Source organism: Sarcophilus harrisii, chromosome 2 (genome assembly GCF_902635505.1).
Source record: "Sarcophilus harrisii chromosome 2, mSarHar1.11, whole genome shotgun sequence".
NCBI classification, from domain to species: domain Eukaryota; kingdom Metazoa; phylum Chordata; class Mammalia; order Dasyuromorphia; family Dasyuridae; genus Sarcophilus; species Sarcophilus harrisii.
Genome location: NC_045427.1, coordinates 249,120,034 through 249,132,720, shown reverse-complemented (window position 1 = coordinate 249,132,720; position 12,687 = coordinate 249,120,034). Strand labels below are relative to the sequence as shown.

Below are 12,687 nucleotides of genomic sequence, written 5' to 3'. Positions count from 1 at the left end.
GCAAGGCAAGTTTTACTTTCTTTTCCGTTAAAAAAGAAAGAGGGTGGGGAGAGAGAAAAAGGGGGAGGGGGGAGAGAGAGAGAGAGAAGAAAAAAGGAAGGGAGAGAGAAAGATAACTGAGAATCAGACTGTTCTGGGACTTGTAATGAGTCACCCTCTTTTTTAAGCTGGTAACAGCCCCTCCCAGTGTGCTAAAGTAACATGACGTCAGAATTGAGTCTGGGCTTTTAACTTCTACAAGCCTCAACCACTCCACTGACTTCATAGGCTACTAAGGAGGAAGACAAGGAGTGCTAATTCTGTGGGTGTGTCACAATTCTCCCCAGAGTTAGCATGGACCTTGATTCTGGGCTCCTGGGTCATCTTCCCAACTCTGCTACTAATCTCTTGCATGATCTTGGTGGAGTCACTGCTCCCCTCTGTTCCTCAGTTTCTCCGTCTGTAACAATGGGGAGATTATTTTTCAACAACAGGTAACATATGGAATTGTAACATATTTCTTTGATGGCTAATGATCTATTCGGGGTTTCAAAACTGGCTAGTAGAAGTTTTTAAAGTTTGAGTATATCGGCTTATTATTTCTTTTCTTCTCCTCAGAACATTTTCCTCGGGTGAGCAGAGACAGCCTGATACTCCCTGGAGCCTGATATCAATGGGACATGGACAAAATGCAGCAAAAGTTTCTCTGACTTCTGGACAAGACCCTGAACAGGTAGTCTCTGATACTGGACCTGTCAGTCCAGTTCTGGATCAGGTAAGCACTACTAGGGTAGTAACAGAAAAAAAAAAAAATTCTTCTTTTATTCAAAGGGACCCCTAGCTAGTTAAGGCTGTGGAGTTGCCCTTTGGATGACAATGATAGTAAAATTGGAGATAAGGATTTCCAGGACTGTGTAACTGGCTGCTTCTTCCGAGAATGAGTGTATGTGACCTAAATGAGGGAAACCCCTAGATTCATTTCAAGGTTGAAAAGCTGGGAGATCCCCTATCTGTATAACTTTTCTGAGAGTGTGAAGAGTGGTTTGGTTTGCTCTGAAATGAGGAGCTATGGGACAAAGATAAAATGTCTCAAGGTTTCTAACTGTGAAACCATTGTCATCAAACCATCTGGTAGTTTTGTGCCTAATTCTGTAAGAGAATATATTTGTAGTGATTTATTAAAAGAAATAATTTTGTCCATCCCTTTTATAATTTAAGTCTTATTTCTCCCCATACATATTTTATTTTATGGAAAGGAAATATTTTTATATTAAACAATTTAATCATTCTTACATTCTGAGCTCTTCTTTTTTTTATTGTGGAAGACAATGAGGTAGAAAGTAAAAAAACTGTTATTTTGGTTGATCGATTATAGCAGTGGATAAAATTCCTTTGGTAGTAGAGACATTGATGAACTGGGCAAGGATGGAGGTCAGTTTTTGAAAAGGCTAAGTTTAATCAGTAACAAAAAGAGAAAAAAGATAAGAGAAGCTAGAAGTTTCTGCCAGAAAGAAGGAGGCTCGTATTAGATGCTGGAAATTAATCTTGGATGGTCTCTATATCAAGTTTAGATTTAGAATAGGTATGCATAGACAGTCTATGAAAGGAACATTCAGAGTTCAGTGATATAGGGGAAAGCATAGTTTATCCAAGCCAAGAAGTTGATCATGAATGTTGCAATGGCATTATGCTGGTATTTGTATTGAGAAATATGGAATTACACAATTTCAACTGTGTAGTATGTAATAAGCAGCATAATAAGAGTGGGACCAAATACATAGAAAATAGTATAAAACAGCTAAGATATATGTAAGTAGCACTTTAAAACTTGTAAGGCACTTTATATGCATTATAGGATTGGGGGGGATTTGAATACAGCTATTTTCTAATTTCAAGTTCAATTAATGTTATTTCTGAGGATTCAAAAAATAACTTGAAGAAACTTTTTCTAAGCAATCACTAAGTACTAGACAGTGTACAAAACACTTTACAAATATTATCTCATTTGATTCTCAAGAGCTTTGGGAAATAGATGCTCTTAACATTCCCCTTTTACAGTTGAGAAAACTGAGGAAGAGATTAAATAATTTGCCCAGAGTCACAAAGCTAGTAAGGATCTAAGGCCAAAATTGAACATAGGTCTTCCTGACTCTGGGCCCAGAGTTCTATTCACTGAACCAACTAGCTATCTCTTTAGGGAACATCATTCCCTTCATTATTTCTGATTTTACTGTTCTTTTGAAATTATTGCATAAAACATCCCTCACTGGAGATGAAAGGAGAAGAAAGAGGAAAATTAATTTTTTTTATTTTATTTAATAGCCTTTTATTTACAGGATATATTCATGGGTAACTTTACAGCATTAACAATTGCCAAACCTCTTGTTCCAATTTTTCACCTCTTACCCCCCCCACCCCCTCCCCTAGATGGCAGGATGACCAGTAGATGTTAAATATATTAAAATATAAATTAGATACACAATAAGTATACATGACCAAAACGTTATTTTGCTGTACAAAAAGAATCAGACTCTGAAATATTGTACAATTAGCTTGTGAAGGAAATCAAAAATGCAGGTGTGCATAAATATAGGGATTGGGAATTCAATGTAATGTTTTTTTGTCATCTCCCAGAGTTCTTTTTCTGGGCGTAGCTGGTTCAGTTCATTACTGCTCCACTGGAAATGATTTGGTTGATCTCGTTGCTGAGGATGGCCTGGTCCATCAGAACTGGTCATCATATAGTATTGTTGTTGAAGTATATAATGATCTCCTGGTCCTGCTCATTTCACTCAGCATCAGTTCGTGTAAGTCTCTCCAGGCCTTTCTGAAATCATCCTGTTGGTCATTTCTTACAGAACAGTAATATTCCATAATATTCATATACCACAATTTATTCAGCCATTCTCCAACTGATGGACATCCATTCAGTAGGAAAATTAATTTAAAGAAAAATTTAAAATAAATTCAATTCCTTTTCTTTTAAGAATATAGGATTATTTAAAAAAAGTATTAGGCTTAATTTTTTGTCAAATAATTTTGATAGGAAATTTTACAAAAGGATTTAGTTACTAAAACTGGATTGTATGTAAATGATACTTTTGAAGTGTTTTTAAAATCTTTATTTTCTTTAAGAACAGGGACTGGAACTTTGATTTCAATGGTACAGGGAACTCCCCTGTGGAGTTCTTTTTACCAAGATAGGTAGGTCAGCAATCTGCTTCTCTGTAATTTATAGGTTGAGAGAACTGCCTACAGTCTCTAGAGATAAAGTATTTGGGGGCTTTTTTTCAGGTTAATTTTAATTTTTTTTATAATAGCTTTTTAGTTTTCAAAATACATCCAAACATAGTGTTCAACATTCACTCTTGCAAAACCTTGTTTTCCATATTTTTCTCCCTCCCTCCCTTCTCCTCCCTTTTCTTCCTTTCTTCCCTAGACAGCAACTAATGCAATTATTAGTTAAAGATGTGCAATTTTTCTGAATATATTTCCACATTTATCATGCTGCATGAGAAAAATCAGATCAAAAAGAAAAAAAATGAGAGGAGAGAAAAAAAAAAGTAAACTACAATAACAAAAAAAGATGAAAATGCTATGTTGTAATCCACATTCAATTCCAATTGTCCTCTCTATGAACACAGATGGCTCTCTCCATCACAAGTCTATTGTAATTGGCCTGAGTAACCTCATTGTTGAAAAGGGCCAAGTTCATCACATAATCTTGTTGCTGTTGTGTACAATATTCTTTTGGTTCTACTCACTTCACTTAGCATCAGTTCATGTAAGTCTTTCGGCTTTTCTGAAATCATCCTGCTGATTGTTTCTTACAGAATAATAATATTCCATTACATTTATATACCATAATTTATTCAGTCATTCCGCAAATGATCCACTCAGTTTCTATTTATTTCTTTGCCATAATAAAAAGGGCTGCTACAAATATTTTTGCACATGTGGGTCCTTTTCCCTTTTTTATGATCTCCTTGGAATACAAACCCAGTAGAGACACTGTTGGATCAAAGGGTATGCATAGTTTGAAAGCCTTTTGGGGAGATAGTGATTTGTCCAGGATAATGCTAAGAAGCTAGATTTGAACTCTGGCCTCCCTAGTTCTGCCTTTATCTCTTAATCTATTAGACTATGTTGACTTTTCTTTAAAAGATAATGAATTTGTTCAACAAATAACCTTGTTAGAAGGGACCTCAGAGATTATCCAGTCCTACCCACTTATTTTACAAATGTTAAAACTTTAGTCTAGAGACATTATCTATGTCACTTGCTTATGGTCACACAATAGTGTCTGAGTCATTTCTCTTAGAATATACCAGTGCCTTTTCCCTGTCCCTTCTTAAAAGTAAATTTCAGCAGTTTATTCAAAATTATTCAAATTTTAAAAAGGGGGTGGAAGTGGTTGAGTCTGCAATTTTACTGTAATTCCTTAGAAATTGAATGACATAAGGTTGAACAACTTCCTCATATTCTAGTCTACATAGGCTTCCTATTGTCTGATAGTGTATTAACAACATCATTTGGGATTGTCACGTCTTTGAAATTCTATAGAATAGCAGAAGATGCTTGATAGTTAAGTTATTTATTTGGTTTAAAGTAAAGTTCTGGGGAAGAATCTTTGACTATTTCCAATCATTGGTTTTGGAAAAAATTTCCATTTTAAAGCCTCCTTTTTCAGGTATGTCTAATTTAATTATAACTATAACTGAGACCAGTCTTCATTAGCAATCCGAAAGGTCTTGATTTGTTGTAGAAATGGCATGCATGGTCTTAGAGAGATTTCTACTCTAAGTAAAATGTATCTAAGGATAATTCTAACTCTTTATTATTTAGGGTGTTTGGTTTGGGTTATTTTAACTAATTATGTAACATCCTTATAGCCATCTAGAATCAAAGAATGTTAAAGTTGAATGGGAATTTAGGGTTCAAACTACAACTGCCTCATTTTAACTTTCAAATCTATTGATGTAATTTTATTCTCATAATAACTTTGTTAAGAGGCAATAAAGGTGTTGACAAGAATAGGGTTCAAATGCTACCCCCAAGACACATATTAGTTGGAAGGCCATAGGCCAGTCACTCAAACTCTCATGATGTCCCAGCAGCTATGTAACACTAAATTTCAAGGAAATTTCTTTGCTGAAATGCCTTGGTTTTTCTAGGAGTTTCTATATGAGGAACTGCTTTTCTTGATGAAATTATGAGTCCAGATTTCCTCTTTCTCTTTCCACCTGTCTCCCTACAGGGAAAAATCCCACCAATTCCATGAAATACTCTCATTAAACAAAGGAGGCAAATAAGAGAATATAGGTCACCTAAGCAGTTACTGGGACCCTGGGTTTAAGAATCCCAGAACTCCAGATTCCTAGCTTTTTCCTATTTAAATTAGACAATTCAGCTTTAGGTCTAGCTATTTCTTCCAGATATGTTTTTGCTTTCTAGTACCTTGATATCAGGTACTGTGTCTTTCATATAGACCTATACCAGAGGAGCTCTTAACTGGTTAAGCTTTCAAAAATAATTTTCAAATAATTTAGAGATCCCTTATAGCATAACATTCTTTGGAAGGTGCTAGAATATTCATGGTAAAGGAACATTAGCTTAAGATATTTATATTTAATTTCTTCTGTATTGTTTCAGAACATTAAAATCTTAATCTCAAAGACTGATAAATTTAGCTAGGTGCAGAATTAGGGGAATTCACTTTAAAGAGATGATTTTGAAAAGCTGTCAAATTCAGGGTATTTTCTGGACCTTAAGTTTCACTGTCCCTCATTTTTATTCCTTTCAAGAACTTTCTGATATAAAACATTCTATTAGAACACTTATCTTTGCTATCCTTTGAGGAGAATTATGTGAAATATATAAGGTGATTATTTGGATTTGAGGTTACCTGCTTCTGGTTTTTGGAAACAGTGGCTTATTTCACACCAGCATGTTCTGGGGGCAAGGAGTGATGTTTTAAGCTAATTAGTTTTAATGTAAGATCCTGAAGGCCAGGAAGACGTGTCATCAGTTTTAAAAAACACCTTTTTGGGGGCCTCAGGATCCCCATCTCAATTCAACATTTATTAAGCACCTACTGGATGCCCTGCATGGAGAAAGGAGTTGTTGTTTTAAAAAGCAGACCTTGCTTATAAGCAGTTTACAGTTTAATGGAGAAAATAATAATTGATAGAAGGGAGAAGATATTAAGGGAAAAGGAGAGATCTGGGAAAAATTTCAAATTCCAGTATAGTTTTCAGTAAGGCTGGGATGGTATCAAATTTCTTCCGGCTGGGTCAGACTAAAGAGAAAGTGATGCCCTTGACCCTCAAGCCTGGGGAGGGGTGGGCCCATTTAGGAATTTTATGCGAAGGCCCTGCCCCCTATCAATGGGCCCCTGTGTATATTATCCCTAGTATCTCACGACTTCAAGGAAAAGAAGAGGGGCGTTTTTCTTCATTTGTTCCCTAAGGTCCAAGACTCGCCTTTGCAATTACACCATTTGCTTTCAATTTGGTGGAAAAAATGCTAATTCTTTAAAGAATAAGTAATGGAGATAGGAAGGGTTTCCAGCGCGGACCGGGATAGCCGAGCAAGGCGGAACCTCTCGGCTAAACTCGGGCTACTCCTCAAGGGGAGTTATTCCTGTAAGCCACAGGCGAGCCCCACGAGGAGCCTCGCTCTCACCCCCCCACTCCGGGGGGGGGGGGGAGGACCCCAGGCCAGCTCGGAAAAGGCGGGCGGCCGACTTAAGTAATAACGGTCGCCGCCCAGCCAGCCAATGAGCGGCGGCTGCGGCTCTCCATTTCCCCCCGCCCCTCGCTCCGTTCTTCCCCGGCTTTCCCCCACCCCCAGCTCCGTTCTTCCCCGAGGGTCCCCCCTATCGCCGCCGCGGCCGCCTCCTGGGCCCTCCTCCTGCCTGTCAGTCACTGCCGGGAGTAGGGGGGTGGGGCCGGCGGCGGCGGCGGCGGCGACTCAGGCTCCAGTTCCGGGGCGATCGGCCGTTGGGGTGAGTTGTAGGCGGTTTGGGGCCGCTGAAGCCTGGAGCGGGAGGGGAGACGGGGAGAGCGTTACGTTCAGCCCGGCCGAGGGAAGCGGCAGTGGCCGGAGCCATGCCTGCAGGGGGCGGACGGGGTGAGAGCTGGGGGCCCGGTCTCTGCGTCCCCTCCTCAGGCGTCCGGGGAAGGGAGTGGGGGAACTCCCGGGGCCCTTCGGGAAGGGTCCTCGGGCCCTCTCGCACCTCTCCGTGGGGCAGGCCGGCCTGGGCCGGGGCGCGCTCCTCGGCCTTCTCGTGCTGCTCGCGCCGCCCAGGCGGACCCTCCCCCTGGCGGATATTGGGCCGGGGGTGGGAAAGGTATGGGGAGGCCAGCGTGGGGGGTAGGGAGGCGGGGGGAAACCGAGATTTCCAAACTCTGTTGTGCCCTTATTTGCATCGCGTCCTGGAGAGAGGAAGTCGGCGGGGGGGGGTGGGGGTGGGGAAGGACCCGGTGGAGGGGAATTTCCAGCTCTTCCCCAGGATCGGGGCTTGACAGGAAGCGCTTCGCTAGGAGCCCTTGACATGATTCTCCGCGGAGGAGAGGAGCTCTGCAAAGCGGGGAAGGCCCCTGGGGCCCCTCTCCCGGGTCCCTCCCCACCCCGGAGGGACTTTGCCCTGGGAATCGGCCCGAAACTGAAAGCCAGCTTTTTGTTTTTGTGATTGTTTCATCCGTGTAGTCCATGAATGGATTCCCCGGCGTCATGTGGCCCACATCCCTGTCCAAGTGTTCCAAAGATTGCGGACCTGTGTGCGGACAGGCCTGAAGTGTTGGGTTTGCTGCAAGAGCTGCCGATTCTCTTTAAGCCCTTACTTTTGATAGTGATGATGGGGTTCAGGATAGGGCGGAAGGAACCCCAACTCTTATAATGCACATTGGTGCTTTTACAAAGAACTTCTCTCTCTTGATTCTCACCATGATCCTATGGGATATTTTTACTGTTTTCCGGTACTATACTTGATCTACTATAGTTAGTGTATGGCAGAAGACTTCAGACTCCTTTATCTTTAATGATCGTTAAGATTATGTTCTAGCTTCTTTTAAGACCCAGTAATAGTTTTTATTATTTTACAGCCAATGAAACGAGACTCCCAGAAACTACTTTTAAGTCACTACTTAAGTTCATACAATACTATAGTTCCCATATGGCAGAATCAAGATTTTATGCCCAGTCCCTAGCTCACTGTCCTTTAAGAGCATGTTCTGTTTCTTTTAGGGTCATTCAGATTCACTAGAATGTACTACTCTCCCTAGCAAGCTTCATCTTAGTGGGTCGCCGGTCAAGAGTGTGATCTCATCACTGTTGGAAAAACAGTTCAAAATGTTTGGGGTTTTTTTTCTGTCTTTCCTGAAGTGGCAACTTTCTAAATCAGATACAGCACACTGTCTTTTACCAGGGCTTACTTAAAGCCTTGATAGCAAGGCATGGAAGTCTGATTAGAATGAAATTAGGCTTTCCTTATTTGGAACCTTTGATCTGGTTTCTAGTCTCATACATGTATTACACAAGTTGTACCATTTTGAGCAAACTGTTTCATCAGCTGATACCCATTCTGTCACATAGTAGAACAAGCACTGGATGTGGTATTTGGATTCAAATCATAGCTTTTCCACTAAATAAAAATGCAATTTGGGACAAATCACTTTAACTATTTGGGTTCCAGTGTCTTTATCTGTAAAATGGGGGAAAGAGGTAGACTAGATCTATTGTCAGGATTTTTGGAGTTTAAAGAGGCAAGTTTTAATTTTGTTATAAAGAAAAAACTTTCTAACAAGGTTATTCCAGAGTGCAATGGGTTTTTTGGGGGGAGTTAATCAGTTCCCCTTGCCTGAAAGTCTTCATTACACAGCCTGATTAACTACTTTCCAGGGTATAGTTGCAGTGATTCTTTTTTGGATATGGGTTAGATCATAGTCAACTTTTTGAAGTCTTTTACAACTCTAAAATTTGTAATTCTTTGCTTTTTTCCTTCAACTTTCTCTTTAAAAAAAGTTTGCATGAATCCCCAACACTGAGTCAAAGCACTCTGGGGAATATAAAAATATAAGATATAATACTGCCTTTTGAGAAACTTTTATTCTACTAGGAGATCAAAAATAAGCCACTGGAAAAAATTTAAATAGTTGAATATTAAACTATGTTTGATATTGACTGACATTCATATGATCGTCTTAGGATGGACTATCTGGACTGGAATAAGGCTTCTATGTGGGGGAGGGGGGGGTAAGAGGTGAAAAATTGGAACAAGAGGTTTGGCAATTGTTAATGCTGTAAAGTTACCCATACATATAACCTGTAAATAAAAGGTTATTAAATAAATAAATAAAAAAAGGAATAAGGCTTCTTAGGACTTAAAGGATAGATAGGGGTTGGACCTTGAAGAATGGGTAAAATTTAAATGACATGTGGTTTTAAGTCTCAGTAAGACATGAGGGATGGGGAGGGGATTAGTCAGACTAATGGCCATTAAAAGCCCATCCAGCTCTGTAGCTATGGTTTTTTGGTTTGTTTGTTTGTTTTTTGTCCTTCCTGGAACACAGTTTCCTCATCTGTTAAATGAGAGGTTAGATGATTTTTGAGGTTCCTTACTTCTCTAAATCTGTAATCTGGTAATAGAAGGATACTTCCAAATTTCTAACACCAGGCCCTGCACTCTATCTACTCTACCTATTTATCCTATCAGAGGCAGCTAAATGGCTCAGTGGATCTAGAGTCAGGGAGATCTGAGTTCAAATCCAGTTCAAATTCATTTACTAGCTGTGTAATCTTGGGCAAGTAATTTAACCTCTTTATGGCTTAGTATTCCCATCTGCAAAATGAGGATAATGGCATCTTCATTTCAGATAGTATAAAATGGAGATATTTGTAAAGTGCATTGTAAAACTTAAAAGTACTTTTTAAGTGTTATTATCTTACAGCATTATTGTAAGAATAAAATAAACTGTGAAATCAATTTAAGGGGTAAAAATAGTTTATAATTAAAAGATACTATTTTTCTCTGAGAATATCATATTTTCAACTCATAAAAAATATATTTTGTAAGTAATTTCAGCACAATAACGCAACCATAATCTACTTTTTCTACTTTGCGGTCTACTCCATATTGCTGCATATCTAAGCAATCTTTATGAAGAGATTGCTGTAAAAATTATTGTTCTCCATGTTACTACGCAAAATTTTAAAAATATATTTCAGTACCTTTTGTCTTTATTTCTAGATATATTCCTTTTTCCCCCCTCTTTTTCTGAGGCAAATGGGGTTAAATGACTTGCTCAGGGTCCCACAGCTAGGAAGTATTAAGTGTCTGAGACCAGATTTGACTCAGGCCTCCTGACTTAAAGGCTGGTGCTCTATCCACTATGCCACCACCTAGCTGCCTCTTAGATATATTCCTGTACTACTCCTTCCTTGATAGCTTTCTCCTGTAAGAAAGAAAAACATTTAAGCAAAACCCAGTGATATAGCACTTGTGTTCCAATTCTGCTTTTGATACACTGTGATTTTAGGCTTGTCATTTTACCTCCCTGAACCTCAGTTTCCTTATCTTTAAAATGAGGGAATTTCCAGTTTAGTCTGTTTTTGCTTCTTCCTCCATAGTCTTATACCTCTCAAAGGAAAAGAGGAGATATATTTCTTTATTCTTTTTTCACTGTTTTGAGTTTCAATTTAGTGGAAGAATGCTGTTCCTGAAAATTATGACATTTGAATGATGTTTTGATAAAAATTATAACATAATTAAATGGAACAACCTGGTCAGTTTTTGAGAATGTAAAGAAGATAGTTGTAAAGATTGCATCTTTTTGCCATAGTTGATGAAAAGCTCTCTTTAAAATCCCTTTCATACTGTCCTTATAAGATCTAGGTTATTATTAAGTGATATTTTGTGTTATTTAGTGAAGTATTGGACAGCCAGTTATTGATCATAATATGCAACACCTGTGTCAATTATGGGCAGAAGTATGCTGTAGTATATTCCTGGCTCTTGACTCAAATGCCTAATATGAGTTGTATTTGAAAACATATCATTGTAAAAATTTCTTACCACTAAAAAGATTGACGTAGGTGGGAAAAAATCATGTTTTCATGCTGCAACCAGCATGGTTTTTTTTTTTTTTTTTTTTTTTAATGTTTTCAAAACTTGGTATCTTAAAGAAAATCTTTAAAATTCAAAATTATTTATAAAAATAATTTTAATAGTGTTTTAGTCATTGAACTATTTAGTATTCAGAAGAATGAATTTTGTATAATGAACATAAATTGGAATGAATTGGGGTATGTGATATATGGTAAGCTTCATGAGGGCAGAATCTCTCTTTGAATTGCACAATACTTCCTTGAATTAGTATTATCTGCTCAAAATATTTGTTGAATGAATGAAAGGTGTCCCTCCCTTTAAAATTAAATAATTTTTGGGTTGAACTATATACAATAAATTAAATGAATATACATTTGCATCTATTAATACTTAAAATTTGATTTCTGTACACTGGATATGTCTCTATTTGTTCCAGAATAGCTTACACATAAGCAGGTCCTTAATGAATGTTTGAATTGAATAGTGCTTCCTCTGTTGCCCTTTATTCATTTCTGTATTGGGGCATTATTTTTATAACAAAATAATCAATAGATAAAATTAGCACCTACTATATTCCAAGCATTGGAAATACAAGTAAAAGTAATCAAACAATTCTGTTTGCAAGGAACTTTCTAATAATAGCATCCATAAGTGCTTTTAGATTTGCAAAGCAATTGATGTATATTGTATTTTTTGTCCTGTGACTGTCCTGTGAGCTAAAGACTCCTCATTTTATAGATGAACAAATTGAAGTGCAAAGAAATCAAATGACTCTCTATAGTCACAAAGCTATTAAGGATTATTGGGTCAAAGGGTATGTTTTTTTGGGGGGACTCCTGTATACTACCAGATTGCTCTCCTAAAAAGTTCTTCCAAGTCTTCAATTCCACCACCCAATATGAGTGTACTAAACTTTGCCAACATTGTTTTATCACTCTTTTTTTCTAATTTGATGGTTATGAAAATAATAATAAATTATTAATAACCTATTATGTATTGAGTATTGGTGATATAAATACAAAAGTTAAAACAAACATGCCCTCCTTCTGGAGCCTCCTTCTAGAGGGATAAAGAGAGATGATCACTTGGTTTACGCAGTCCCAGGAATTGTGAGTATAGATAAAGACCAGTGGATTATTACATAAATTAATTAAGCAACAGCAATAATATTGATTTGATTGTTGTTTTTTGATCGTGAGATTGGGGAGTGGGAGGGAGATGGCTAGTTAACAGGTGCCACTCAACTAAGCCTTGGTCTCCTAGTGAATAGCTGCCTAGGTAGTGATGATAATGATCATAATAACTAGCACATATAGTGCCTGCTATGTAGTAGGTGCTATGCTAAATACTTTGCGAATGTTATCTATTTTGATTTTCACACAAAGATCCTGAGATGGAACTGCCATGTTCCCATTTCACAATTGAGGAGGTAGATAGAAGTTAAGTCATTTGCTCTGAGGCTGGACTTGGACTTGGACTTGCGGCCTTCCTGGCTCCAGATCTAGGGTAGTCTACTCTGCTATCTAGCTACAGAATACTGTGTTAAAAATTTAATAGTTTAAACAGTTTAATTTAAATTAAACAGTTTAAAAAATTGTCTT

General features: G+C 38.1%; 1 protein-coding gene across 5 annotated transcripts in view; it reads left to right on the top strand.

The window, feature by feature from the left end:
• The first annotated feature begins 257 nt into the window (after positions 1–257).
• Positions 258–12,687, top strand: part of TRAF2 (TNF receptor associated factor 2) — a 66,298-nt gene continuing 53,868 nt past the window's right edge. For 2 of the 5 annotated variants that reach the window (XM_031951968.1, XM_031951965.1), the window contains exons 1-2: positions 260–473; positions 598–754. In XM_031951968.1, the coding sequence (XP_031807828.1) occupies positions 334–473; positions 598–754 (297 nt within the window). In that variant the 5' untranslated portion in view covers positions 260–333. Of the gene's footprint in view, positions 474–597; positions 755–6,784; positions 6,986–7,091; positions 7,111–12,687 lie in introns of those variants that run through there. The other 3 variants (XR_004231937.1, XM_031951967.1, XM_031951969.1) reach the window with 3 other exon arrangements.